This window comes from Notechis scutatus, chromosome 2, assembly GCF_049901735.1.
Source record: "Notechis scutatus isolate UNSWTSFEM ecotype Mainland chromosome 2, rNotScu1.2, whole genome shotgun sequence".
In the NCBI taxonomy this organism is placed as follows: Eukaryota; Metazoa; Chordata; class Lepidosauria; order Squamata; family Elapidae; genus Notechis; species Notechis scutatus.
Genome location: NC_142010.1, coordinates 68933671 through 68961018, shown reverse-complemented (window position 1 = coordinate 68961018; position 27348 = coordinate 68933671). Strand labels below are relative to the sequence as shown.

At 41.8% G+C, this 27348-nt stretch overlaps 2 protein-coding genes across 6 annotated transcripts in view; both read right to left on the bottom strand.

The window, feature by feature from the left end:
- The window catches only part of IP6K1 (inositol hexakisphosphate kinase 1), a 33466-nt gene extending 22773 nt beyond the window's left edge, over nucleotides 1–10693 (bottom strand). For all 3 annotated transcript variants that reach the window (XM_026673329.2, XM_026673332.2, XM_087955025.1), the window contains exon 1: nucleotides 10585–10693. The gene's annotated coding sequence lies outside the window, so the exon portion shown is untranslated. The remainder of the gene's footprint in view (nucleotides 1–10584) is intronic.
- A 2072-nt stretch (nucleotides 10694–12765) lies between these two features.
- Nucleotides 12766–27348, bottom strand: part of CDHR4 (cadherin related family member 4) — a 38841-nt gene continuing 24258 nt past the window's right edge. For all 3 annotated transcript variants that reach the window (XM_087955012.1, XM_087955014.1, XM_087955013.1), the window contains exons 15-20: nucleotides 26261–26475; nucleotides 25236–25375; nucleotides 24762–24803; nucleotides 16486–16558; nucleotides 15589–15622; nucleotides 12766–14335 (exon numbers count right to left, since the gene is read on the bottom strand). In XM_087955012.1, coding sequence (XP_087811138.1) covers nucleotides 14280–14335; nucleotides 15589–15622; nucleotides 16486–16558; nucleotides 24762–24803; nucleotides 25236–25375; nucleotides 26261–26475 — 560 coding nt within the window. In that variant the 3' untranslated portion in view covers nucleotides 12766–14279. The remainder of the gene's footprint in view (nucleotides 14336–15588; nucleotides 15623–16485; nucleotides 16559–24761; nucleotides 24804–25235; nucleotides 25376–26260; nucleotides 26476–27348) is intronic.

Sequence of the window (27348 nt, the reverse complement as noted above, 5' to 3'; positions counted from 1 at the left end):
TTTAAGCTTCAGTACTGATCATTAACAAGAACCTTGCTTTGACAAACATGTCCAATCTTCCCCTTCTGCTCCACCACTACTACGTTGCTTTGGATGTCAAGGGAGATACAAAATTCTTGATTCTTGCTCTTCTGGAAGCCTCAACCATTGTTATCTAAACTCTGGTGAAGTTGTGACAGGCCCAGCAAGGCAGCGATGGATATTGCTACAAAAATGGATATTGCTACAAGATACAAATGATCTTCCTTTACAAGTTTCTAAAGTTAAAGACAAGCTCTGTATTTGTAATTCATCTCTCACCAGACCTTCTCAAACATATTCAGGTTGCAGAAGTCTGTCCGTCCCGCTCAAGATCCTTTGATTCACAAACCTGGTTATCATGGCATTTCTCTGATCCCCCTTCCACACAGTGGCTTTCCTGCATTTGCTTTTTGATATTATTGTTAGGCTGGTGATCAAGATTCTCAGATTGATAGTTTTATTTATTTATTTATTTTATCTATTAAATTCATATGCTGCCCATCTCACCATTTAGCAACTCTGGGCATTTGAGTTTTGAGACAATTCACTCTGTCTTCTCTTTCTGAGGGATTGGAAGTAGCTTGGGAATCGTTGGCCTTCACAGCCATAAACCTGACTCATCTTACCTTGACGGAAATATGCAAGAATGTTTATCTAGGTAAGGAGGACTGAAACGTTTTTTAACTCTTATGAAGCAAGATAATATTCAGAAGTGGCTCAAGCAAACTGTATTTCACTGAAATAAAAGGAGAGGAAGTAAAGCACAGTCAGACTACTCGATGAAAGTACAATTCTAAACTTCTTGTGCAGTTTTTTTTCCCCCTTTGCTCTCTGGTCTACCTAGTGGAGCTGATACCCAGGGGCCAAAATACATAGGTAGTAACACATAACACCTGCTTTTTGTCTCAGAATAGTTGCAATATGGTATGAAATTAGAAGACATTAACACCTGTCCTTTGCCATGGTCAGATTGTTTTAGAGCAGGGGTGTCCAACCTTGGCAACTTTAAGACTTGTGGACTTCAACTCCCAGAATTCCTCAGCCAGGGAGTTGAAGTCCACAAGTCTTAAAGTTGCCAAGGTTGGACACCCCTGTTTTAGAGCTTTTTAGAGCTCTAGAAATTTGATTAATCCATTTTGGGCACCTGGAAGATCTAAACTTTTTCAGAGAGGGCTCGAAGGGGGTGTGTGTCTTGAGGCTCCAGTGATCAGTGTAACAGAGATTGGCTTACTAAAATGCAACAGTCATTACTCCTTTTGTATTCTGTGAGACACCTGGTCTTCTCATAACAAAGAGGATAGAAAACTGTTTCTCTAGCTTGTCAAGTGCAACAGGATCGTGCTTTCAATAACTGATAGGTTCTGGAATAGTATACAACCCAGCAGTCTGAAGTTGCATTTCATCGCGTCCTGCTTTGCTTTGGTAAGCAAAGGAGTCCCAAGTTATACAGCTATGTTGTGCCATGAATGATATTAACTGTGAATAATAGAATGAAGACTATTTCTGCACTATGGATTTAATTAGCAATTACCATATCACTGACAATAATTTTCATGAAGATGTCTTACTGATTGAATGAGCTTCCTGTAGCCATCTAATTGTGCATTCATCTCACAACGGTGGTGATATAACTGTAGGCCAAGTTCTGCACTTTATGCAATAAAAGAGACCATGCTGCATATGTTCTCTGTTTCTTCACAATTACTGGAAATAATGCTATACTACCATTCCACCAGCAGCTTAGTATTGTTTATCTACTTGCTCAAGGAGGGATGATTGGTTTTTATCCCAAGCAAGCAAGAGATGAGAAGGGGGAATATAATAACAACAACATTCTACTTGCCAGAGTTATAGTACTGTACTGTTACAGTATCACACGCTTCCATGTTTGTCTCCCCGACTTATGGAAGTCAAATTCTAAATTTTGAACTAATTTCTAAGACTTCCTCATTCCTCAGCTCCTCCTTCTGCCCAGTCTCCTCATACCATACGTCACTCCATCAACTTTTCCTGAACCAGCCAAGAGTAAATATTTTAAAGACTTCCTCCAATCTAATCCAAATGCTGCAAGTATGTGCAGAAGTCCTCATGATATTCTTCCTCTATAAATGAAAGGTTACAATGAAATCCTTTGGAGAGATTGCATAAACAAATGAGAGCAAATGATTCACATTTGCCCAAGGGCCATCCTAGTGGTTTTGACATAATACCTAATAGGAATGAAACTTATTCTTCCTGTTATGTCTTTGCAGAGGAAAATGTATTATTCATCTTTTATAAACATCTTATTTATCTAGTATACTGAATTATATACTGCTAAAGTAATGTGAAGCAGAAGGCTAAAGTATACTGCTAAAGCAGTGTGAAGCACATAGGCTCCATGGTACCATTTTTAATGCTTTATTCTCAAAATTGATGAAAATCCTAGCATCTCAAACAGTACTCCATGGTGCTGTATAAAATCTGTTTCTAACAGAATTTCTGTTAGAGGTCATAGACAGAAACGCTAGACCTCTCTCCAGAAGAAAGCTGAATATAGTCCCAAGAAATATAAAATAATACCATATTCATTTGCTATCAAACATTTTTCCAAATAAGAATGGTATGTATTGCCTGGAAAACCAAACTTCAGCATAGTTCCATAGGAATACCAAGAGTGAAAGTAATATAGCCACTATGGCAAGGCAATCTTACTGTCTCAAACATTTGGACATTTCCATTACTGGTACATAATTTGCATATCGTAACACAAATATTATGAATGTTATATTATAACAATGTTATAATATAACAGTAGAATGTTATATTATAACATTCTACTTGCCAGAGTTATAGTACTGTACTGTTACAGTATCACATGCTTCCATGTTTGTCTCCCCGACTACAATTGCGCTGAGTTCTCAAGACTCTTTTTAATATCACTAAGATAGTATTATAAATTCCTTATATTTCTAATATTTAAACCTTTTGCTTAAATCTCAAAACAACTTTTCTCAAGTAGATTTAGTAAATGATTTGGGGCCACCTGAGTTTTGCATCATGGATCACATTGGGTAACCTGACAAATAATTTTGATGCAGAGTTGTTGAACATGATATATGTATATTAAACTTCAAAAATAGTTCTGTTGAATATTTCATATCACTGTATTAATTTTAAATATAATATTTGTTTTCATTCATTAAGGGTAGAGTAACTGGGCAGAATATTTGAATTGTGGTCTTAATATTTGCACATGAATACCAGCAGCTCTAATTTGATCTTTGCAGTCATGTCATTTAGAGGTCTTAAATTATCTTGTGATTGATCAGTTCCTTCCAAATCAGGAGTGTCAAACTCATGGCGTCGTCACGTGATGTATCGGGACTTTTTTCTCCACTAAACCGGGCATGGGCATGGCCAGTATGTGATGCATCCCGCCCGTGGGCCGGGAGTTTGACAGCCCCGCTTTAAATTTTTCCTACTTATTTCATTAAAGCATTTTGTACTTTTGAATTTCTGTTTGATTTCTCAAGTTCCTAATGCTGTTCCTTCATTTTTTTTAACTCTTCTTGCTATGAATAGTAACTGCTATCTTGGTGTAGTTTATAAAGCCAACTTGCTACTTCCATTGTCTACAAGATATGGTTTTAATATTTAAGTGGCCCTGTTGATAGATCTGAAAGCACCATCCACTTCCTGGAGACTTACAGGTTTAAGGTTCTTCCAGATAATATTTTAAAAAGGGCTGCTGGTTGGTAATCTGACCCAATAGCAATGGAAAAACAGCTGTATTTTGCCATTCCTATTGCTAGAATGTGACATAAATGGGCTCATTTACATATTCATTTGGACTTATTCTTTGTCTTTGTCCAGCAGTGTTCTAGATGTCATTTGTGCTGCTATATTTCCTGGTGTTCTTCAGAGAAACAAGGAGTCCCTGAGGATCAGATTCTGAAAGGGGCCATTCATTCATGTGCACTTTTATCCAAGATTTTTGTTCCAGGAGGTAGCAGTAGCAGTAGCACTAAAGCCACACCACAGTGCTTTTCCATACTCTCTGACTGGTTTAGAGTCAGCATATTGCCACCTAACAATCTGTCCTCATTTTACCGAGCTTAGAAGGATGGAAGGTTGAATCAACTTTGAGTCAATCAGGATTAAACTCCTGGCTTTGGACAGAGTTAGCTTGCAAAGGAGATAATGAAATTCTTGCTTTCTGCTTGTACTACTAACATATATCTTAGGAGACAACAGCTGTACCTAAATTAACACTGAAAGTCAGACAGACTACAGCTTCTGTCCCAGCACTTATCTAAATAAGGCTTATGGAAGTCAAATTCTAAGTTTTGAACTAATTTCTAAGACTTCCTCATTCCTCAGCTCCTCCTTCTGCCCAGTCTCCTCATACCATACGTCACTCCATCAACTTTTCCTGAACCAGCCAAGAGTAAATATTTTAAAGACTTCCTCCAATCTAATCCAAATGCTGCAAGTATGTGCAGAAGTCCTCATGATATTCTTCCTCTATAAATGAAAGGTTACAATGAATCCTTTGGAGAGACTGCATAAACAAATGAGAGCAAATGATTCACATTTGCCCAAGGGCCATCCTAGTGGTTTTGACATAATACCTAATAGAAATGAAACTTATTCTTCCTGTTATTTCTTTGCAGAGGAAAATGTATTATTCATCTTTTTTAAACATCTTATTTATTTAGTACACTGAATTATATACTGCTAAAGTAATGTGAAGCAGAAGGCTAAAGTATACTGCTAAAGCAGTGTGAAGCACATAGGCTCCATGGTACCATTTTTAATGCTTTATTCTCAAAATTGATGAAAATCCTAGCATCTCAAACGGTACTCCATGGTGCTGTATAAAATCTGTTTCTAACAGAATTTCTGTTAGAGGTCATAGACAGAAACGCTAGACCTCTCTCCAGAAGAAAGCTGAATATAGTCCCAAGAAATATAAAATAATACCATATTCCAAATAAGAATGGTATGTATTGCCTGGAAAACCAAACTTCAGCATAGTTCCATAGGAATACCAAGAGTGAAAGTAATATAGAACCACTATGGCAAGGCAATCTTACTGTCTCAAACATTTGGACATTTCCATTACTGGTACATAATTTGCATATCATAACACAAATATTATGTTCTCAAATAAATAAAATTCTTAAAATAAAGTTTTCAGGGACAGTGATCAAAGATGAAAGCAATACTGAAGGTGCAATCTCAACATAGACTAACAGATTAATTTTACCTGCCTTGGTTCATAAAATGCACTTTAACATTTACATTAGCAAACATTTTTGAGAAAATCATTTTAGAACTGGCATGCCAATGCCAAAAATCTCATACTAGAAGGCATCATTTAAAGTCTGCAACCCCCTGCCCCCACTTAGTACAATATTCAAATTATATTAACATTCTTTTGTATCCACTTTGGTTAACAAAAAAAAAAAAAAAAAAAACACACTCCAAAACACCCATTTTGGCAGATAATCCTAAAGTACAGGCAGATTAATTTAAGAATTGGTTTTCTTAGGTATTGGTACCCAACAGTTTAGGAAGTTACTACCATTTAGGACTGGGGTCAGAAGTAAACAAGTTTAATGGTACATTCTTTTAAAATTAATCTAAAAGCAATATAATACCCAGTAGTCAAAATTCTGTACCAAACATTGCATTCTTTACTAAGTCAAGTTTCCATACATATGACACAGAAAATATAGGGATATTATTCTATCTGAACAGAGACTGTGATTAGATTTCTACTGACATCAATTATGTAAGCACTGCCAGTTTGTCACTGCTTCAGACTCTTTCAGGCATATTTAAATCAAAATTCTATACAGTGAACAGGGGAAAACTGAAAACATATTAGACAAAATTTAAAACCAAGCACAGAAAATGAAAGCGTTAAATAAATTTTAATTATTTCAACCTCAAGTTTCATTTTCAGGAATATTTATATCCCATCTGATTTTTCATCTTGAAGAATTTACTCAAAATGTTAAGAACTTACATTGGCAATGATGCAAGCAAATGGCAATTAAGATATGATTTATCTAACACTGGAGGGTCTTAATCAATTCTCTTAACCATTCATTGTTTTCCAAAGCCAGCCAAACTGATCTGCTTCTGAGAAATATTCTCAGGCTCCATGAAGCTTCCAAGAGTTTAAAATCTGAGATGGATACATTTCCTTTATATTATAATTCATTACACATAATAGCTTCTGTTTTAAACAATACTAAAACAGGTCAATTAAATCAGGTCCATGCATCATTTATAAAACACAAAATCCCCTCAATCTTGAGAAAAGGGACTTTTTAAAAAAATATGTGGATTTTATATATTAACGAGACATTCCCAAACAGTACAAACAACCAAATCTTATCCAATCACATTCAAGCAAAAGATTATCTAGGTATTTTCATTGGTAAGCAATGATTTCTGCTACAAGCAGATGTAATTAAAAGAATACTTTAAAAATAAAACTGAGGTCAAACAAGTCATATTATTAATTGCATTTTTATCCCATAAACACCAGCTACGGGGAAGCCGGGTAGTCTAAAGACAGTGAAGAAAATATAGTCTAACTTTTTATATTGCTGCAAGGAATATAACAAAAAAAATTCTTTCGGAAACTGCATTTTTTTAAAAAAAAAATCCTACTGTGATAAGATACCGGTAGTTCATTTTAGTTCCATTACTGCAGTTAGCCAAGGCCAAGGAAAGCAGAAAAGAAAAACAGATAAGGTAGATGGACTGCATCAAAGGGAAGGCAGGTCAAGATGACCAGGAACTGAACCCGACTTAATGGCACCTACTATTTAGGAGGAAACAGATTAGAAACTCCTTCAAATATACCATGAAAATAGTACCACAGATGCATAAATACAAAATATATTCTCAAGATTACTGTAGCAAATCACAAATACTAACCGCATGCACAGCAGTGTCGCCTGAAATTTCAAACATTCTTCAATCTCAAGGGAAGCATAGCAATTGTTGGGGGCAATAAGCTGACTCTGTAAACTGCTTAGAGAGGGCTGTAAAGCACTGTAAAGCAGTATATAAGTCTAAGTGCTAATGCTACTACCAGATCATAAGTAAGTGAAAGGCATATCATATCATTAAGCTTGGGTTCATGAACAAATTATGAACCAAACATGTTCTAGAGCAGGGGTCCCCAACCACCGGTCCGTGGACGTGCACCGTCCGCAGAACAAGTCCTACTGTCGCTGGCTTGTGGGGCCGCCATTTTTTGATGAAAAGTGCTTCCGTGAGCTTTTCCGGGTAGAAAGCTCACTGGAAGCACTTTTTCATCAAAAGATGGCGGCGCGCCAGCTGATGCCGGTACCGGGCCCGCGTGCCCAGCTGATGCCGGTGCCGGGCCGCGGCGTAAAAGGTTGGGGATCACTGTTCTAGAGGGCAGTAATAAGTGAATTTTAAATAAAAACTGAAAGGCATTTCCTATTTATCTCGATATGCTAATAAGAACTACATTCTAAGCAATGAGAATTTATTTCCAGCAAAATATCATCTGCCATCATCAGGCTTCTGTATTGAGTTCGTCTGTGAGTCAGACTTTTACAGTTGTTTCAGTTTTAAATTTGGGGCTAGCCTACTGCTGTGCCAGAATGGTTTTTTCTTCATCCTGATCGGTTGGGAGTCTTGGTCTGTGTTTATTGGTCTTGGAGTTTGCTGTGTTCTGCTTGATTGGTGTTTCTAATATCTTCTGTCTGTTTTGTAGCTTTTTTTGTCTTGATTGGCTACCAACATTGTGTTTCCTGTATTGGATGCTTTTAGTGTGACTTGGCTCCAAGTAAACGGACGGCTATCATTTATTAGGAAGCTAGGAAGCATTTATTAGGATAGCCGTCTGTTTACTCGGAGCCAAGTCGCACTAAAAGCCTCCAATACAGGAAACACAATGTTGCTAGCCAATCAAGACAAAAAAAGCTACAAAACAGACAGAAGATATTAGAAACACCAATCAAGCAGAACACAGCAAACTCCAAGACCAATAAACACAGACCAAGACTCCCAACCAATCAGGATGAAGAAAAAACCATTCTGGCACAGCAGTAGGCTAGCCCCAAATTTAAAACAGAAACGGCTGTGAAAGTCTGACTCACAGACGAACACAATACAGAAGCCTGATGATGGCAGATGAGATTCTGCCGAAACGTTGCTACAACTTTAAAAGCAAACTATAATGACGTGGGAAAATACCCCAACCAAGCTGAATACCATACATATAAAACCCGCGAAAACTTTACATACATACATACACGCACACACACACACAATTTTAACAGATGCTGTTTATTAAAAAAAAATAGTTCCAGGCAATTAATTAGCTGATTTTAGGCACACTCACATGCACTTCATAATAAAGATGCTAAGTTTTCCTACACTTGTGACTCCTGCTCTAAGAACAGGTAGCAGTCATGGCTAGGAAACCCTTTGCACAACTTCATGTGGTGCGCCAATTGTACCCTTTGCTGGATCATGAGGCGCTGTGCTCAGTCATTCATGTCCTGGTAATCTCCTGCTTAGATTATTGCAACATGTTATACATGGGGCTACTCTTAAAGAGCATTTGGAAGCCTCAACTGGTCCAGCAAGTACAGTTTTGGAGGTCCCTAGGGTAGCACATATAATATCACTGTTATGCAAGTGCAATGGCTGCCAATCTGCTTCTTGGTCAATTCAAGATGCTTGTTACTACCTTTAAAGACTTTCATGCCATGGGTCTAGGGTATCTGCAGAATTGTCTTTCCCCAACGGAATTGGCCTGCCCCACTCGTATTGGCAGAAGGGGGCCTATTGCAGATCCCATTAACTAAGGAATTTCAGCTGGTGGGATACAGCAGAAAATCCTTTTCTGCCACAGCTCTTGCTGTTTGGAATATCTTGCCGCCAGGAGATAAGATCCACCCCCTCTCTTTCAGCCATAAAAAAAAACAAAAACCTGGCCATGCCAGTTGACATGGAGACTGAAGGAGAAGCTGTTCGCTGGAGTTGCTTATGCACTAATAGACAACCTCTCCCCTCCAAACTCTTGTTTTTCCTTTGTTTTATTTTTGTGCGATTTTAATCAGTTTTTATATTTATAACTGTTGAATGTTTAATTGTTTTATCTTGTTGTAAGCCGCTCAAAGTTGCCCTGAACTGTGAAATGGAGAGCAAATGAATTTGATAAATAAAATTAACATTATACAAAACCATTTTAATGAAGAATTATCAACACTTTCTAAATATCTGAAACTGTTTCAAGTCGGTAGAGGATAAGCATATGTATAATGTTAAAATGATTAACATATCAATGGGGAAAAACAGTTTGCAATACTTAGAGGCAATCCAAAAAGTTACTCTTTGTCCAATTCATCACAGTTCAGTACTAGTTGCCCATAGAGAGGTGTTATATAAACAAATGTCAGCCAAATTCATATATGTATGTATGTATGTATGTATGTATGTATGTATGTATGGCATTCAGCTTTGTTCGGGTATTTTCCCACGTCATTGTAGTTGTGCTTTTAAAGTTGTAGCAACGTTTCGGCAGAATCTCATCTGCCATCATCAGGCTTATGATACCCGAACAAAGCTGAATGCCATACATGTAAGTACCCGCGAAAACTTAAGAAAACATACATACACATACACACACACACACATATATATATTCTATTATTTTATTTCACAACTATAAAATATTCACTGCCCATGGAGGAAAACCTTTTTGCTATTTCCCACAATGTTTTGGATTGGGGCCAAGATGTATTTTTTGTTAGAATGGAAGTTCCAAGCCAAGAGGCTCCTGCCAAAACCCAACACAAATTTCTCAATAAATTTAGGCCACTTTAAAACTGAATACTGTTCTTGCTAGTCCTCCTGGTGGCTGGGACAAAGTTTATGGCATCCCAAGTACCCTTTGAGCAAAAGTTTCTCTAGCCTCAGCACACTCTCCCCCATACACACGCACAACCACCTATCTTCCTGCAGATGTCACCAACATCTGCCCCATCATTCCTTGCAAGCCCTCACTCCCAAACGACCCGGTGAATCTCACAGCCAGGCTTCCTCAAAGAGCGCCCAGAAACCGGCTGAGCCCAAAACCACAACTTCTTCAGCTTCTACCACTGCTCCCCTCCCCGTCGCCCTCCCTATTTGGATTATATTCCACCACCCGACCCGCAGAGCGGCGGTCGGGGATGATGGGATCTCAGGTGAAGCAGCTCCGTAAACTCGTCTAGAGGGCGCCAAACGGGGGAAGCTGCTCAACAGACACCTGTGCCATAGACTTCTCTTGAGCAGCTCCAGGAGAATCGTCGTCGTGAGGATACCTATTCCTCCCCTCACGGGCTTCGGCAGCAGCCCTCAGCCAGGCGGCTCTGCTGTCCTACCCGTCGGGATCCACCACCCCGCGAACCGGCCTTACCTTTTCCCTACCAGCACTCATTCACTCTCCCCGATCCCCTCCCACATCCTATTCGGAAGAGGCGCCCTCCCTTTTGGGTCCGGATCGCTTCCTACGAAGAACAAGGGCCCGAAACTCACCAACGTAAAATTTCCCCCTGCCTGGCCGGGGGGCGCTGCTGCTGGGTGTCCCCCCCAGGCCGGCTTCAAGACTTCCCTCACCTGCTCCCTTACAGTTCGAATCAACAACAAGATGGCGGCGCCGGGAAGGTGGGCATTCTGCCGTCATAGCAACCGTGGTGCCCAAGGTCCACCTCCAAGGGAGCTAAACCAATCGCATGTTGATGCATTCCAAGCTTTCTATTGGTTCTCATTTTTATTGGATGACGTATCCGTCACTTCTCCAAATTCTCTGCGCCTTCTTCCCCGTCTCCGGTTTTCCAACGCACGCTGCGCAAATGTGACGAAACCAATCTTTTGCGGGGGCTATTTCCTATTGGCTAAGGAGGAGTGACCCACCAACCAATCACAAAAGCCTTTCGCTGGTATTCCGTATGTCCCTCTTGAGGCTGCTCTTTTAACAGTTGACCTCTGAGCCTTCCTAGGAAAGTGATTCTTAAGCTAACTTTCCGCCGCTTAGCTTCTGAACTCTGGCATGACATATTTTTCATACTATCTTATCTCTTAGGAGATATTCTAAACGTTTTATAAACTCCAGTCTTATCCCGGCTGTCAAAACATGCCCTCTAAGATTGTCTTAAATTTCACTTAAAAAAAAAGTTCATAGCTTTAAAACGTTTACAGTAAATAATAACTGAATATATGTGCTAGCACTACCAGACTTACTAACAGAATTTGGTCTGGTCTTTGCACAAAGTATTTTCTAAATTTCTCTTGCCAACTTGTGGTTGTCCTAGTATGGTAAATTATTCAGGTCAAATGGAATCCATTGCACACACCCCAACCCACCAGTTAATTTATATATTTACAAAACAACATTTCTCTGTCCTCTTTATTTATTTATTTTTAATCAAATTTAATCAAAATTCAGCTCAAAACTGCAGCAATGAGAGATGCAGGTGAATGATAAGTTGCTCATAGCTGTAGATATATTTTACTCCTGATTGGGGTTTTTTTGTTGGAAAAACCCCAAGTACTAAAATCATTAAGTTTTCTTGGCCAGTATTAAAGGAAGAGGCTATGGACATTTGGAACTATTTTAATTATTAAGGACAATATGTTTAATATTGTTCATTACAACTAACCAGATTTTTTAAAAAGTAGGTCACAGCAGGAAAATGAACTCGCCTATGACAATAATGCAAGGTATCACAATGTAATCTAATTGGTGTGGGCTTTCTGCTAGTTTTCTAAACGAGAAAGCAGGGAGAAATACAATATTTGCCCATCAAATGAGATTAAAGGAACCTTGTTTTTGACCAAGGCAATGACAAGAGTGTTTCTGAACATGGCAGTTTCACCAGTATTACAAAGTACCAATCCAAGTAAAATATTTTAAATTGTAGATCTTTTTACTGAAATTCATATTGCAGACACATTTCCTGCATGTATCCAGAAAGTGCTTTTCACTCATCTAAAAGTCCATTGAATGTGAAAGCTTTATATTAGCCTTCCACCCTACACACAATTGCATATATGAAACATCTGACTGTAATAAAATTTCACAGAATATTCCTTTCTGTAAATCTTAAATACATAGAACTTAACAGATTTAACTGGATACCTATATAGAATCCAGCATTCAGCACCCAATGTAATAGTTGTCAACTAATGTGGAAGCAAATTGAAAAGTAGAAGTGTAGAAGTTAAATGTAAAATGCTTTTTCAATCTGCTTCTTAGTAGTTGGTATTTTAAGATAAGAACCCTTGAGTCTGCAAGTAGTATATAAGCTAACTGTCAAGAAGAGTAATAATAGAGGTTACCTAATTCCAATTTCAATAATAACCTATAATTTGTTGAGATTGTTCCTTTAAATTGAGAAGGATAATTATTAATTTTTCAGAAGTAGTTATGGTGCCTTTGGTGCCTATTCCTTTATATCCTTTCTCCAGAAAGGATTAAGTTACAATTGTGTCATCCAATACACATAGTAAAATATTGGTAATTCAATCTTGTCCTTACTATGTAGTTCAATATCATTTTGACTTTTACTGGATACCCATACTCCTAATAGGCACTCTCTATTTCAGCTCTTATTCATTTGTTATTATTGAGTTCATTTGTTGTTTGTTCAGCTTCTCTCACTTGCTTCAGCTTCAGCTAGCAGCTGCTCAGGTTGATAAGAAATATATCCAATTGGCTTAATTTCACCATGCTTTCTTTTATTTCAAATACAACAGTCTTTTTTGTTTTTTCTACTTTCTATTTCAATAATTTCTTTTTTCCACTATGCATTTCAATATGTTTAACAATTAAACATACCGGTAGTTTATTAAAAGAAATTATAGAATCCTATCCAATCAAAATATAAACATATTTACTTGTCATTAATTACTTGTGCTTAATTAAGCAATTAATTACTTTATTGTGCACCACCGAGAATTTACATATCCCTAATGTATAATCTTATATTACTTCCAGTAACAAATCAAGTTGTTTCAATTGGGTGCTCCAGCAGAGGGCACTTTCACATCACAAGTTTGTCCTGGTCACTACTGCACACCCCCAAAAAAATGTTACCATAGACTGTAGATAATATCTAAATGATATCCAAATATTTAAAATAATACAATGCTGTAAATACCATCATTGGCCATTGTATGCAGAATTTTGTTAGGATATAAAGGAGAATAGGTTTAGTTAAAAGTTAGTGGCAAGCTGCAGTACTAATTCCCAAGTTTTGAACAGAAAGCTGCATTCAGAAGACTTTCTACTCTCTTCCCTATTCCAAATACAACACATCCCCCTTGAAGCAGAAAGGGAATCAACTGGTGGGCATTTGGACCACAGCTAGTCTGAAAGTCGTTATTTCATGTCCTAAAGATGTCTGGCTTCTGATAACTTCGTCTGTCAGGGAAAGTTTTTCTTTTTTTATTCACTTTATTATATTATAATAGCACTAGTACAGCTTTGTCTAGGGAGCACCTGGAAAAAATATGCCCCACCATGAATACAACCTAACTTGCACTGAATAAATTATTAGAAAATTACAGTTACTGTATCCCATGTTGCTGTGCTTGACTTTGGAACACTCACCCAACCAATTGTTGCTATGCATAATTCTTTTATTATTTCTCAGTTATTCAAGCATCCCCAACAGTCAGCAAGAGAAATGAAATTGATGGAAAGAAATATGTACATGATGCTATATTGTGAAATGCCAGAAAACTTCAGAACCACCGAGCTACAACAGAAATGAATATGCCTAACCAGAGATATAATTTAATATTAAACTCAATTGCTGCCCTTTGTTTCTGAACCAGATCCTATAATCCACATACAATTCCACTGCATTCAAGCAACACTAACAAAAGCCTTTAATACAGCACTTTCTCAAAGACACATGGCTTTGTAAGAAGGGGGGACAAATGGTTGATGTTTCATCTAGTACCATATGACCATTGTTACAATCTCCCATAATATGGAGAATTTCCAGATATGGGAGTACCATAATTAGTGGAAATAACTTTTCACCGATCAAATAACCATAGAAACCAGAATAGCAAAAAAAGAAAGGAAAGTGGCAACCTCTGATTATTAAAATGCAGGTAACTAATGGAAAGCTACTCTTGTGCCACCATATCAGCAGATACATCAGATACTAGACAGAGAGTTGCTGGTGTCCAGAAAGTTGGCTCTTCATTTTCCTCCATGCTCACACCCAACGCCGTGCTCCAGTGCTGCTGTCAAACAAGTAATACTGGCCAGAGACTTCAAAAAACAAGAGATAGTGTTAGGTTTTTTTTTTTGCCTGTTTTAGTGTTACCTTCCTATCTTTTGCTCTATTTATTTTTGTAGAGCTGCCCATCTTCAAACACAGCTCTAAGACAGAGGTAACCTGAATTTCATAATGTTATATAAAACCATGAAAAACCTAAAAGCTGTTCCTCTACAGAATTGGAGAAAATAGCAATTTATCCAGAGTTGCTATCAATTTCACTTCTAAATATGAAATGGTTCGACTTTGTAACACTTCACAGACCCAGAAAACTCCTAGAGAGCCACCAATAGGCATGTAATTTATTCATCCTTTTTACATGCTCTACAGAGGGTAACATCATCTGGCATAACTTCTGTGTTTCAAAGCCACATAAGGTTGGGCTGCTTAATACTTGAATGCAAAACCAGCAGAGAATACAAGGGCTGCAAGTGAGGCTGGAATTAAAAAAAAAACCAGGCAAATCACTAATGTGAGTCTGTCAAGAAAACTACCTAGCACATGGAGGTGATGGAGTGGGGGGATTTTTTTGTCACGACTATATCTGAATGACTTGTGGTGGACTGCAGCTAAAAAAGGGGTCAGACGAGCAGGAAAAAACTGTCACTGATAACACAAGCTTACAAAAATATAAGAGTTTCTGATAGACAGCTCAAGAATGTCCATCAGGCCACAAAGAGACAAAAGTGACTAAAGAGCTGAATGAGAACCAATGTGCACATTTGTGTAATCATCTATTCCCATGTAATACAATGACTATTCTCATATAATTTTTCTCTAGAATTTTTTAAAAAGCACAAGTCAGTGTTAACAATGATGGGAAAGGGCACAGACAGGGCGTCCTTCATCTAAAGTCAGACTTCCCAGCAAGGCATTAGGGTAGTGTATTACCAAGTCCTCTGCAGAGCATAACAATGGCATAAATGCAGTATGGTCTCTGGCAATCATTCCTTATTATGTGTAAGGAAACCAACAATATACAGTAACAAAGGTTTTCAACTGCCAAAGCCCTGCAGTCTCTGCAGGAGCATAAGTGATGTGAGACAGCAACTGCAGCTCTCATCCTCTTTCAAATAAATCCAGCTTTAGCCAAAAGATGAACTCTGGTATTTCCTTTTTTTTTTTTTTGCAATTATATACAAGAGTTCGTTTATGGGAAATTGAGAATTTATATCTTTTCTATTGACTGATTAGGCTATGCTCTGGAGGTCAAGATGAATTAAAACCAACTGGAGATTAAACTTACTGGGGTCTTGAGCCCGGCCATCAAATTGGTGTTCCTATAATGAGAGAGAGAGAAAGAGAGAGGAAAAGAGAGAGAGAGAGAGATGATCCACCTCTTCCCATGGGCAAGGAGCCCAGGAAGAAAAAAGCAAGCTTCCTTGAACTTAACCTTCTGGCATTTCCCAGACCAATACAAAGGCCTCATCCACATCTCCTGCTTGCTGTGGCATCAGGTACCTCACTGTTTATCAAGAAGATAATATCTCTCAATTTATCCCTAGGCTCCTCTGTGAGCAGCCTTTGCCAGTCTTTTCTTGCTGTACATCAAATGTGGTATTTTCCATGTTGTTGGCTCAAGTAGCATACTGTAGCCTCATTCATGATCTCATTTTGTTATGGGCAATGCCTCCCCTCCAATTGCTTCATATGCACACACCCCCTTCCTACAATCCCTGGTAGCTTCCCTCCAAGGTCTCTTCATCTTGAGCTGCTGGGATACCTATCCTCCTTGAGAAAGACTTTTCCCATAAAAGACTGAATCTGTCTGAGGCGTTTTATGGGTTTCTTATGTACCTGAAAATCTTGGTGTTTTGAAACCCTGCTACAGTGTTTCCTGTTTGGATGAAGCTCTGATGGACCATTGAATACTTAAGATTTTCGGCTGATGTGAGTAAATAACATTATAGCCTATTTTTCACCTGCTTGTAATTTCCTGACATTCCCCAGAGGAAAATCCTACATAAATGCATTTGAGCGGACAGTGCCATTTTGTCTACTCTAATGCTATTTTATATACTCCATGAGATACTTACCTATAGCCACCAGGATGTTTGCAACTGATCAACTGAAGGAGACAGCAGCAGCTTAAGCACAGTCTTGAATGTAAAAATAAAAATCAAGCTAGGCCATGATAACATACCAGACTCTGCAAGTCGGTGACATCCTTCCTTGCTTCTTCTGTCACCTTGTAATTTTTTCCCACTTCTTTGCTCCTACAGAGTGTGAGATATTGCATGAAAAGATAGCTCTTCCATTAATGTCCTGAGAGAAGACTAGCAGAACCAATGACATAAAACAGTGTTTTCAACCTTGACCAATTGAAGAGGTGTGGACTTTGTTTTGCTGGCTGGGGAATTCTGGGAGTTGAAATTCACACCTCTTCAAGTGGCCAAGGTTGAAAAAACACTGACATAAAAGATACAGCCTGGAGCTCTATCACAAATTAACTGATGCTCCTTTCCAGTTTTCTCCAAACTTGTGTCCACAAATATATGGAGACTATAGCATGACCATGCCAGTATGGCTAGATATAGTAAGAATTACAGTCCCAATACATTTAATGCACACAAATCTACCCCAATTTTTTCTAGAAGCATGTGAAAGCTTGTGCGGGGGAGTTGAACTAGATGATCTAAAAGGTCCCTTCTAACTGTGTTAATCTGTTAAATCTGAAATGTAGGATTTGGACATCCACAGGCCTTTGCTGCAGACAGATTATTTTTAAAAAAATCGCAGCACCGATTTCTCAGCAACTGCAAAATCTCATTTCTATAGCTGTCCCTATTTTCAGTAAAAGAATAACATCAGTATGAAAACTGTTCTCTTTATCATTTTTTAAAAGTAAAGACTGCAAAGAAATAAAAATGCACAGAAATGAAGACAATATCTGATGAATTTTTTTATAGCTGGGTGAGGCAAGAGAGATTGGTGGGGTAGATTGAAGGGGTTTCAGATTGAGTCACGATACCTTGAATAATCATAAGCAACTTAGAAGGGGATCACAGTACTTTTAAAAACCTGATCAGGCTAATGCAAATTTCATGGGACACTATTAAAACTGTCTCTGGGCTTTGTTCTCTGTTACCCAAATGATCACAGTGGGCAGTAATTTCATAAAGTTTGAGAAGTCATATAATACAAGAGGCCATGTGGTATATAGATTAAAATTAAATTATTATTAGTAATGTATTTACTTCTTGTCCAACCCTAACATTAATGAAGCCATTAATTCCTAGGGGATCATATACATTTATTTTATTTATTTTATTTTAAGGGTTCAAAATACCTGAAAGTGTGAGAACCACAGAACTAAAGAAGAAAGCACTGATGCTTAGCATATTACATGGTTCCTCCCTCTAGACTGCCAGAAGCAGAATAATTAAAAAGCCAATATACTGAATTTGCATAAAATATTCTTATGGTAGAATGTTATTTTTCTTAGAGCCTTTGATGTAGAGTTTCCAAACTGGAATTTCAGCTGTTGGGGTGTATTCAACAAAGCCTCATCCACATCACACTTCACAAAAGATTTCTTTCCTCCACCAGTTAATGTAAAAATTACATTAATAATAATAATAACTATGTGACTAACTTTACAACTGTGGCAAAAGAGGTCGTAAAATAGGGCAAAATTCACTTAACAAATATCTCACAGTAGCAACATAAATTTTGGGCTCAATTGTGGTCATAAGTCAAGGACTACATATATGTATGTATGTATGTATGTATGATTGATCGATCGATTTAAGATAGAGAAAAAAGTGTGACAAGATTGCATTCTCTCTCTTGTCTTGTTCAACCTATATGTCAAAATGATACTGAGGAAGCTAAATAAAACAGGGTAATGATTGGAGGAAAAAAACATCAACAATCTTCAATATGCTGATGATACAACTCTCCCCTCAGAAATCAAAGAAGGCTTAGAACATCTGATCAAGAAAATCAGAGAAGAAAGTGAGAATGTTGGTCTCTTTCTGAACATCAAAAAGACCAAGCTCATGACTGCTGCAAGGAATGGAAACATCAACATAGAAATGGAAGGTGAAGAGATAGAATGTATGGGAAATTCAGTTTCCTAGGATCGCAGATCGATCAAACTGGTGGATACAGCCCAGAAATAAAACACCTCACTGAACTGGGTCGCACAGCGATGATGAACATGAGCCATGTTCATATTCAGCAATGATCAGAGGTGGTATTCAGCAGGTTCTGACCAGTTCTAGAGAACCAGTAGTGGATATTTTGCGTAGTTTGGAGAACCAGCAAATACCACCTCTGACTGGAGAGTTTACAGTATCCTTCCTGTCGTGTCCGTCGCGGGAAGGAAGCTCGGAGTCAGTGACTTGGTTTCAGCTCTTTATTGGCTCCGGATACAGCTTAAGCTTGGAGGGAAAGACTGCGGCTTTTATTTCCGAGCCGCGGCGGCCGCGGCCAATGGCACCGCTTCGAATCTCCCGCGATTAGTTTCCACCAATCGCGGGGGATTCGCAACGGGCCAATCAGTGCGGCTCGCTCGACCAATCCGGTCGCGCGCGCTTTAGCCAATCGTGACGCGGGCTACGAGTATGTAAATTGACTGTACAGAACACCCCTCCCCTCTTGGTTCGGTCCTACGTAACGTAGTCCCGTAGGTAGGCGGGGCTTCGTACTTGCCTACTTGACTTGCGCAGATTAGTTGTTGTTTGGCTCCCGGCCGGTTCGGTCGGGACCTCTGTTTCTCTTGGCCTTGTCGATGGAACTCCCTGGAAGGTGTCGCTGGGTCTCTTGTTGCAGCTCCCTCCCGGTCTACCCGGGTTGGTCGAGCTGCGACTTTCGCCGCTCCTGCCTGGTCTTTCCGGGCTGGTTGAGCTGGCCTGGCTGTTTCTTCCTGGTGAGACTTCGGGCTGGCTGTTGACTGGTGAGTATTGCTGGTTATTTTCTATTTGATCCCCTGTATCTTCCCCTCCCCTCTTGGTTTGTGTTAACGGGGTCGTCTGTGTTTGGTTGCGTGTCGGTTGTGTTTTTTGTTCTTGATCTTAATTGATCGATGTGGCGTTTCCATGTTTGTCCGTCGGTTGTCTGTAGCCGGTAGGAGTGGGGTCCTGTCAGTTGGGTTATAGTTGCCGGTACCCATAGTGGGTCTCCGGTAAGGTTTTTTGCATAGACTGCGTCGCCTGGTGCAAAAACCCGGTGCTTGCTTGATGAGTCCGGGGGTTTTTCCGGGTTGTATGTGGGGTGTAGTCTGTCGAGTGGTGACCTTAGTTTTCTCCCCATCAGTAATTCTGCCGGGCTTTTGTTTGTCGTTGTGTTTGGGGTTATATGTTGTATTAGGAGCATTTTATTTATTTTTTCTTGTATGTCCCCGTGTTCGATTTTTTGGAGGGTTCTCTTTGTAAATTGAACCATCCGTTCTGCCCTACCATTGGCCGCCGGATGCGCCGTCGCTGTCAGTGCGTGTCGTATGCCTCGTTCCGCTAGGAATTTTTCGAATTCCAGCGAGGTGAACTGGGGTCCGTTGTCTGACACGATGACATCCGGGAGGCCGTGGGTTGCGAAAAGCTTGTTTAAGACCTTGGTTACCGCATCTGTTGTGGTGGTCTTCATGTTGCTTACCTCCAGCCAGTTGGAGTAAGCATCCACCGTGATGAGGAATGTGTTCCCTTTTGTGGGCCCGGCAAAATCTATATGGAGTCTCGACCATGGCCCCCTGGGCGTTTCCCATTCTAATATTGGTGCTGCGGGGGGATTTGGTCTGGTTTCTTGGCAGCGCGAGCACTTGGCTACCCAGGCCTCGATCTCCTTGTCCATTCCTGGCCACCAAGCATAGCTTCTGGCCAAAGCTTTAGTCCTCACAATCCCCGGGTGCCCTTCGTGTAATAATTTTAATACTTTCCCTTGCAATTTTTCCGGTATGACCACCCTGTCCCCCCATAGCAAACAACCTTTCTGTAGTGACAGTTCTGTTTGCCGGTTTCGGAATGTCCTGAATGCTTCATCGTTGTCTTTCTCTGGCCATCCCTTTTCTACCCAATGTAATACCCGCGCCAGACGCTTGTCTTTATTAGTCTCTCGGGCAATGTCTGACGCGGTTATGGGTAGATCGGGCAATGTCTCTATGCTGAGGGTGGTCGTCGTGGGAGCTGGGTCGTCGTCTAGGTCGGGAAGCGGCGAGCGGCTCAGCGCGTCTGCATGGGAGATCGTCTTACCGGGTCTGTGTGTGAGCCGGTAGTCATAGGCGGCGAGGAACTCGGACCACCTTGTCATCCTGGGGGATAGGATGTTCGGGGTGGCCTTGTTCCCCGCCAGGATGCCCAGCAGTGGCTTGTGGTCCGTGATGAGGGTGAATCGGCGGCCGTAGAGGTACTCGTGGAACTTCTTTACCGCTGCGACGATGGCCAGTGCCTCCTTGTCTAATTGGCTGTAGTTTCTTTCGGGTTTGCTGAGTGTTCTCGAAAAGAAAGCGATGGGTGCTTCTTTTCCGTCCGGAAGTGTATGGCTGAGGACGGCGCCGACGCCAAATGGTGAGGCGTCGCATGTGACGGCGATGGGTAGGGTCTCATTATACTGAATGAGGACGGCATCCGAGGTGAGCAGGTCTTTGGTGTTCTTGAATGCGGTGTCCTCCCGTTTCCCCCAGGTCCATTTGGCCGTCCTGTCCAGGAGCCTATGCAAGGGCTCCGCCGCGGTCGCCTTTTGGGGCAAGAACACATTGTAAAAATTTAGCAGTCCCAGAAATGCCTGCAGCTCTGTTTTGTTCTTGGGTGTGGGGGCTTCCTTTATGGCTTTGATTTTGCTTCCGGTTGGGTGGATGCCATGTCGGTCTAGGAGGTACCCCAGGAACTCGACTTGCTCTGTGCATAGCTGGCATTTCTCTTTCTTCACCTTCAGCCCGGCCCCTTTGAATTTTTCTAGTACCTCCCTTAGGCGACCCTCTAATTCCTCCTGGTTGGCTGCCGACACTAATACATTGTCAAAATAGGGGACCACCCCCTTGATTCCTCGCAGCAGCCTCTCCATGAGGCTCTGGAAAATTCCTGGGGCCACGCTGACTCCAAACTGGAGTCGGTTACAACGAAACGCTCCCGGTGGGTGACTATTGTTTGCGCCTCGGCGGTTTCTTCATCGACCGGCAGTTGCTGATAGGCTTGCGCCAGGTCGAGCTTCGCAAAGACCTTGCCCCCCCAGCGAGTGTAATAGGTGTTGCACTACTGGGACGGGGTAGGCGCTTTGTTGCAGGGCGCAATTGAGGGTGGCCTTATAGTCCCCGCAGATCCTTACTGACCCATCTGGCTTGACTGGGGTGACTATAGGGGTCTCCCACCGGGCGTGGTCGATTGGCTGCAAAACCCCCTGTTTGACGAGCTTGTCAATCTGCTCGTCTATTTTCTTCCGGAGTGCAAAAGGCACCCGTCTGGGTTTTAGGCGTATGGGGCGACATTTGGGTCTAGGCTAAAGGAGCTAGGGGGCCCTTTGTACTTGCCTAGGGTGCCGTCGAATACTTCTTGGAAATCCCTCGCCAGTTGCTGCTCCCAGTCGGCCTCTGTGGTGTGGTTTATTCCCGTGACCTCGATCCCGAGTGGCGCGAACCATTGGAGTCCTAAGAGGCTGGGTCGGTTCCGGTCCACGATAGTCAGGGGAAGTTTCGCGGTGCGGTTTTTGAAAGTCACCTCGAACTGTCCGGTCCCAATGACGGGGATGCGGTTCCCCTGATAGTCCTTGATGATCAGCTTCTGGTTCTCCAGTCCTCTTTTCTGGATGTTTGGCACCAGTCGCTTGAGTTCTTTCCAGGCGACCATGGAGAGGTAGGATCCGGAGTCTACCTCCATCTGGCATGGCTCGCCTCGATGCTCACCTCCACGTAGACCTTCCGGGCATCAGTGGTTTCGGCATGGCCGATGGTGACCGTCTGGTGGGTTTCTTCTCTCTGGCGGCCTTCCCGCTCCGTCGCCCTCGGTTGTCTCGGCTCCAGCGATTGTCGGCTTGGCGATCTCTGGTCCTCGGGGGTGTCGTCTCGTCCCCGGTTGCTTGGTTCTCGCCGGCGGGGCTGTGTGTCTTTCTGAGTCGGCAGACTCGGGCGATGTGGCCCTTCTTGTTGCAATGCCGGCAGATCGCGTCGATGAACCGGCATTCTGATCGAAGGTGATTTCCCCGCACCCGGCGCACTGGTTCCCCAACTTACGACCCCGTTGATCTCGCCGGTCCCGTCCTGTCTGTAGCCGGTGGACGTCTTCCTCCTCGTCCGTGGTATCGGAGGCGGAGTCCAGGTCCCCGTGGTGTGTGGTGGTCTCTCGTCGGCTTGCCTCGGGGTTTCAGTGCGGTCCCCGTTGTCTGCCCTCCGAAGTCTGGCTGCTGACTTCCGGGTGGCTTCGGCCGCGGAAGCTTCGGCCAGGGCGTCCCCGAGGTCGATGTTGCCTTTTGCCATCAGTCGACTTTTTAGTGCCTGATCCCTGAGGCCTAGGACCACGCGGTCTCGGAGGACATCGTCCAGGTCCCGGAACTCGCACATTCCCCCTAGGTCCCGCAAGGCGGCTATGAAGTCGCTGATGCTCTCGTCCTGTCGCTGGTTCCGCCGATAGAACTCATCCCGCCGGATGAGGATGGGCACAGCGGGGGCGTAGTGGTTCCGAAGGAGTGGCTCGAGATCGGCCCAGTCCATTTCCTTCACATCCTCGGGCTTCGCGAGGGCTTTGGCCATCTTAAACACTGCGGGCCCGCAGTGTGTGAGGAAAACGGCCCTTTTCTTTTGCCCGTTCGCATCCTTCAAATTGCTACTTTCGAGGAACATTAGGAATCTATCCGTGTACGATTCCCAGTCCTCGGTAGCTGGGTTGAAGGGTGCTGGTGGGGTCATGCTGGCCATCTCGTCGGTCTTTGTCTTCCTCGGGACACGTGCTCGGTGGTTATTCTCTGAATCCCACCCTCGTCGCCAGTGTCGTGTCCGTCGCGGGAAGGAAGCTCGGAGTCAGTGACTTGGTTTCAGCTCTTTATTGGCTCCGGATACAGCTTAAGCTTGGAGGGAAAGACTGCGGCTTTTATTTCCGAGCCGCGGCGGGCGTAATGGCACCGCTTGAATCTCCCGCGATTAGTTTCCACCAATCGCGGGGATTCGAACGGCCAATCAGTGCGGCTCGCTCGACCAATCCGGTCGCCGCGCGCTTTAGCCAATCGTGACGCGGGGCTACGAGTATGTAAATTGACTGTACAGAACACTTCCCCTCCACGCCCACCAAGCCTACCACAGAACCGGTAGTAAAAAAATTTGACCACTGGGAATGATGCATATGAAAAAGCAAGGACATCAGCCTGGCAACCAAATGTAGGTTAGTCCATTCTATCTTGTTCTCCATAGCTACCTATGGTTGTGAAAGCTGGACCTTAAAAAAACAAGACAAGAAGAAAACCAACTTGTTTGAGCTGTGGTTCTGGAGAAGGCTCCTGTGTGTTCCTTGGACAGCCAAACTGACTAACAGGCAAGTACTGGAGTCTATAACACCAGCCATGCCTCTAGAAGGCAAAAATCACAAAACTGCATCTCACTTATTTTGGCCATGTCATGCAGGATAATTCATTGGAGAAAACAACTATGTTCGGAAGAGTTAGTAGTAAAAGGAAACTAGGCCACTAAGAAACACGGTGGCTGGACACCATCAAAGCTGACTCCAGCCAGAGCAAAGAAAAACTCAAAGAAGCAAGATCGGAGGACGTGGAGAGACCTGGCCCATAGAATCACCAAGAGTCGGACACGACAGAGGATAACATCATCATCATTCATATAAATGTGCGTGCGTATGTGTGTGTGTGTATGTGTGGAAATATACAAATACATATGCATATGCAGGGGTAGGCTTCAAAAATTTTAGCAACCAGTTCTCTGCCTGGTTGCTGGCTGGGCATGGCCATCGTGGGCGTGGCCTAGTCGGCCTCCTACACCACAGCAGAGGGGCCGTTTTCGCTCTCCCCGGGCTCCGGAGTCTTTTCTTGAGCCTCCAGGAGGGCGAAAACAGCCTCCCCGGGCTCCAGAGGCCCTCTGGAGGCCGGAAACAGGCCATTTCCGGCCTTCTGGAACCTCCAGGAGGCCCTTTTTTTGCCCTCCTTGGGCTCCAGACTGTTTTTTCGAGCTTCCGGGAGGGCAAAACAGCCTCCTCAGGCTCTGGAGGCCAGTCATTAGTGGCCTGTAATGTATTCCTATTACTAGGTATAATCTTTAGCAAATGCCAGTGTTTACAAATTATATTTCTAATTCCACAGACACAGCTTTGATATTGATGGTATGCTATCTTATTTTTCATTGTTGGACTTTAAAAATTAAAGGCTCCTAATTAATAGTTTGTATCTGTAGCTTATTTCAAAGCTTTCCCCCCCCAAAATTAGACATGAAATACAGAAATAGTATTTTCACATGAAGATTACAGATTATCCATGACAAGAGGCACTTACGTGTTCTGTAGTAGAGCCTGAGATAGCTCTCCTGGTGACTTCCTGAAAGCCAAACAAGAACAGAGTCAGTTTGCAGAAGACATCATCTCCTATTTGAATGTGGTCGGAGCTTTGAGATGCTATGAAATAAATTATAATGTTTTTTTTCAGCTTGGAAGATCAGGGAAAGGTTTCTTGGAGCATAGAGTAAATTGGAAAAGAGTTTTCCAGACAGCGGAAGGGCTATAGTATATTTTACGAAATCATATAATGCTCCTTGGTTGAAGATTGCTCATCGTTGGTTTCAGTCTAATACCTTTTCATAATGCGTCCTGAAATAGCCGATGCTAATAATTGTAGTCATCCCGGAGAAGGTCCATCTAAGTAGTTGCTAATAGTCAACATTGATTTGATGACACATAATCAATAAATCAATTTGTAGTTAATGTTAGATTTCAAGCTAGTAACACAGATATGCTTTTCCTGAATACTCACCTCCGGCAGAATTGCCAAAACAGCAAACCCAAGGCAGAAAAGAAGAGGATTCCAGTGAGTGTAAGAACCACCACAAACCATGGATCTGGTGCCCAGTATGTCACAGTTCTGTGCAAAACAATTGGCTTCTTGGTGGTTGTCTGAAATCATAATAGTGTAAATTTAGTATGCAGATACACAGCTTTTTCAGATGCTAAGCTCAGTCCAGCCAAACTCAACTCATGTAACTCATGAAAGAGCTAAATTATTGGGTGCTGATTCTTCTTGAATTTTATAGATATTTCTTTTCAATCCATTCTTCATCATAAACTCAGATTCCATCTATTATTCCTGATTCAGCCTGCAACAGTGCTTCAACAATGCCAGGGAATGCTTAGCCCTACGCCTATTGCAAATTACAATTTACAGCAGCCAAACTAGCATGATTAATGCTACCAGTTCTAGGAGTTTTTGTTAAGAATTTGACATTCTCTCTCAGTAGCTAAGTCAGAATACTTTACAATAGCAAGATAAAACTGTGCTGAGTAGCAGCCTCAGAGTCATTCACTCTCACACACGTATTCCAAATCACATGGGGGCGGGGGGAAAGTAACATAAAGTAACCAGAAGACTGTGATTTAAATCCCAATTTGGACATGAAAGCTAGCTGAGTGAATTTGGTCCAATCCCTCTCTTTCAGCCCAACCCACTTCATAGGATTGTTGTTATGGGGAAAATAGGAGGAGGAAGGAGTACTATATATATTCACTATATAAAAAAATAAATACTGCTAATTCCACGGTGCCCCAGAAAATCCACTGGGCTTTCACATTGTCAGAACTTACAAAGCAATCTTTAAATGCTACTCCTCTGGAGGCACCTAAATGCTTCATTGTGGGGAAGCGATGTAGATAGAGAAATATCTATTCTCATGACTTACTTCACAGACTGGGGAAATCGTGGGACAAATTCCAAACATGTGTGATAAATGGAAGTGATGCAAATGGAAGAAAAAGTCCATGCCTGCAACACATATGACTGCTCACCGTAGTGGTTATGGTGGTAGTAGATACAGTTGTGGCCCAAGGGATCACATTAACAACAACTGTGACTGTGGTGGTGAACCGAGGTAAGCTAACACTGTCTGTCACTTCCACCAGAAGCACAAAAATAAGAGGATCATATATGCCATCAAGTCTGTAGGAAAAGGTGTTAGGGAAAAGGCTTTGTCCTTCCATGCGAAAACGGCCATTTACATTGCCTAGAAAAGAACAGAGCATTGCTGTTTTAAGTGAGTGTTAGATTTATTCCTAATTTAATTGCTTGTAACTTTCTGCCAGAAATCCTTCGGAAAGCTATTTGAAACTGATCCACAATTGTCCTCACTATTTTAGATCTTTGTCAACACCAAAACACAGCAGTCGTTGGCATATTCACATCTGTGACTCTGATAGTCACTGGGAGCATCCTGAGACGGGAATGGGACAACTCACCACAGCCAACTCATCACAGCCAACTCAACCACAGCCAACTCATCACAGTCAACTCGCTGCAGGACAATGTAATAATTCCATTTAATTATTTAAAAAATAAAAAAAAATATTTTAATTTTTGCCATTCACATTTTATTATGTCCCTCCTTCTTCATCCTTTCTTTAATTATTCTATTTCACCATTTCTTTGATATTAGTGAAACTTGTCCTGCAGCAAGTTTCCCTGTGGCGAGATGGCCGTGGCGAGTTGGTCATGGCGAGTTGGCCATGGCGAATTGTCATCGACCCTCCTGAGCCAATTAGTGTTCTCCCCCCTTCCTCTATAGCTGACCAGTCCCGGAGAGCTAAAATCCAGTCAGTTGCCTTCTGAACTACTGTAGTGGCATTTAATGAGAAACAACCCCATGACCACACTCCACATAAAGATGATAAATGGCTAGTGACCTGCCTCATGAACCATTTTTTCCTAAACTTGTAGAAATGCATATTGTAAAAAATATATAAACAAATCCATTCAAATGTCTCCAAAACTTCTCACTGACAGGACTTCCACTCCGCTGTTGCGTTAAAAAACCCTTCTGTGAGTTGTGAAGCTGGCAGAATAGCATTCCTACCATTTTTCAACAAGGTGCTCTTCCCAA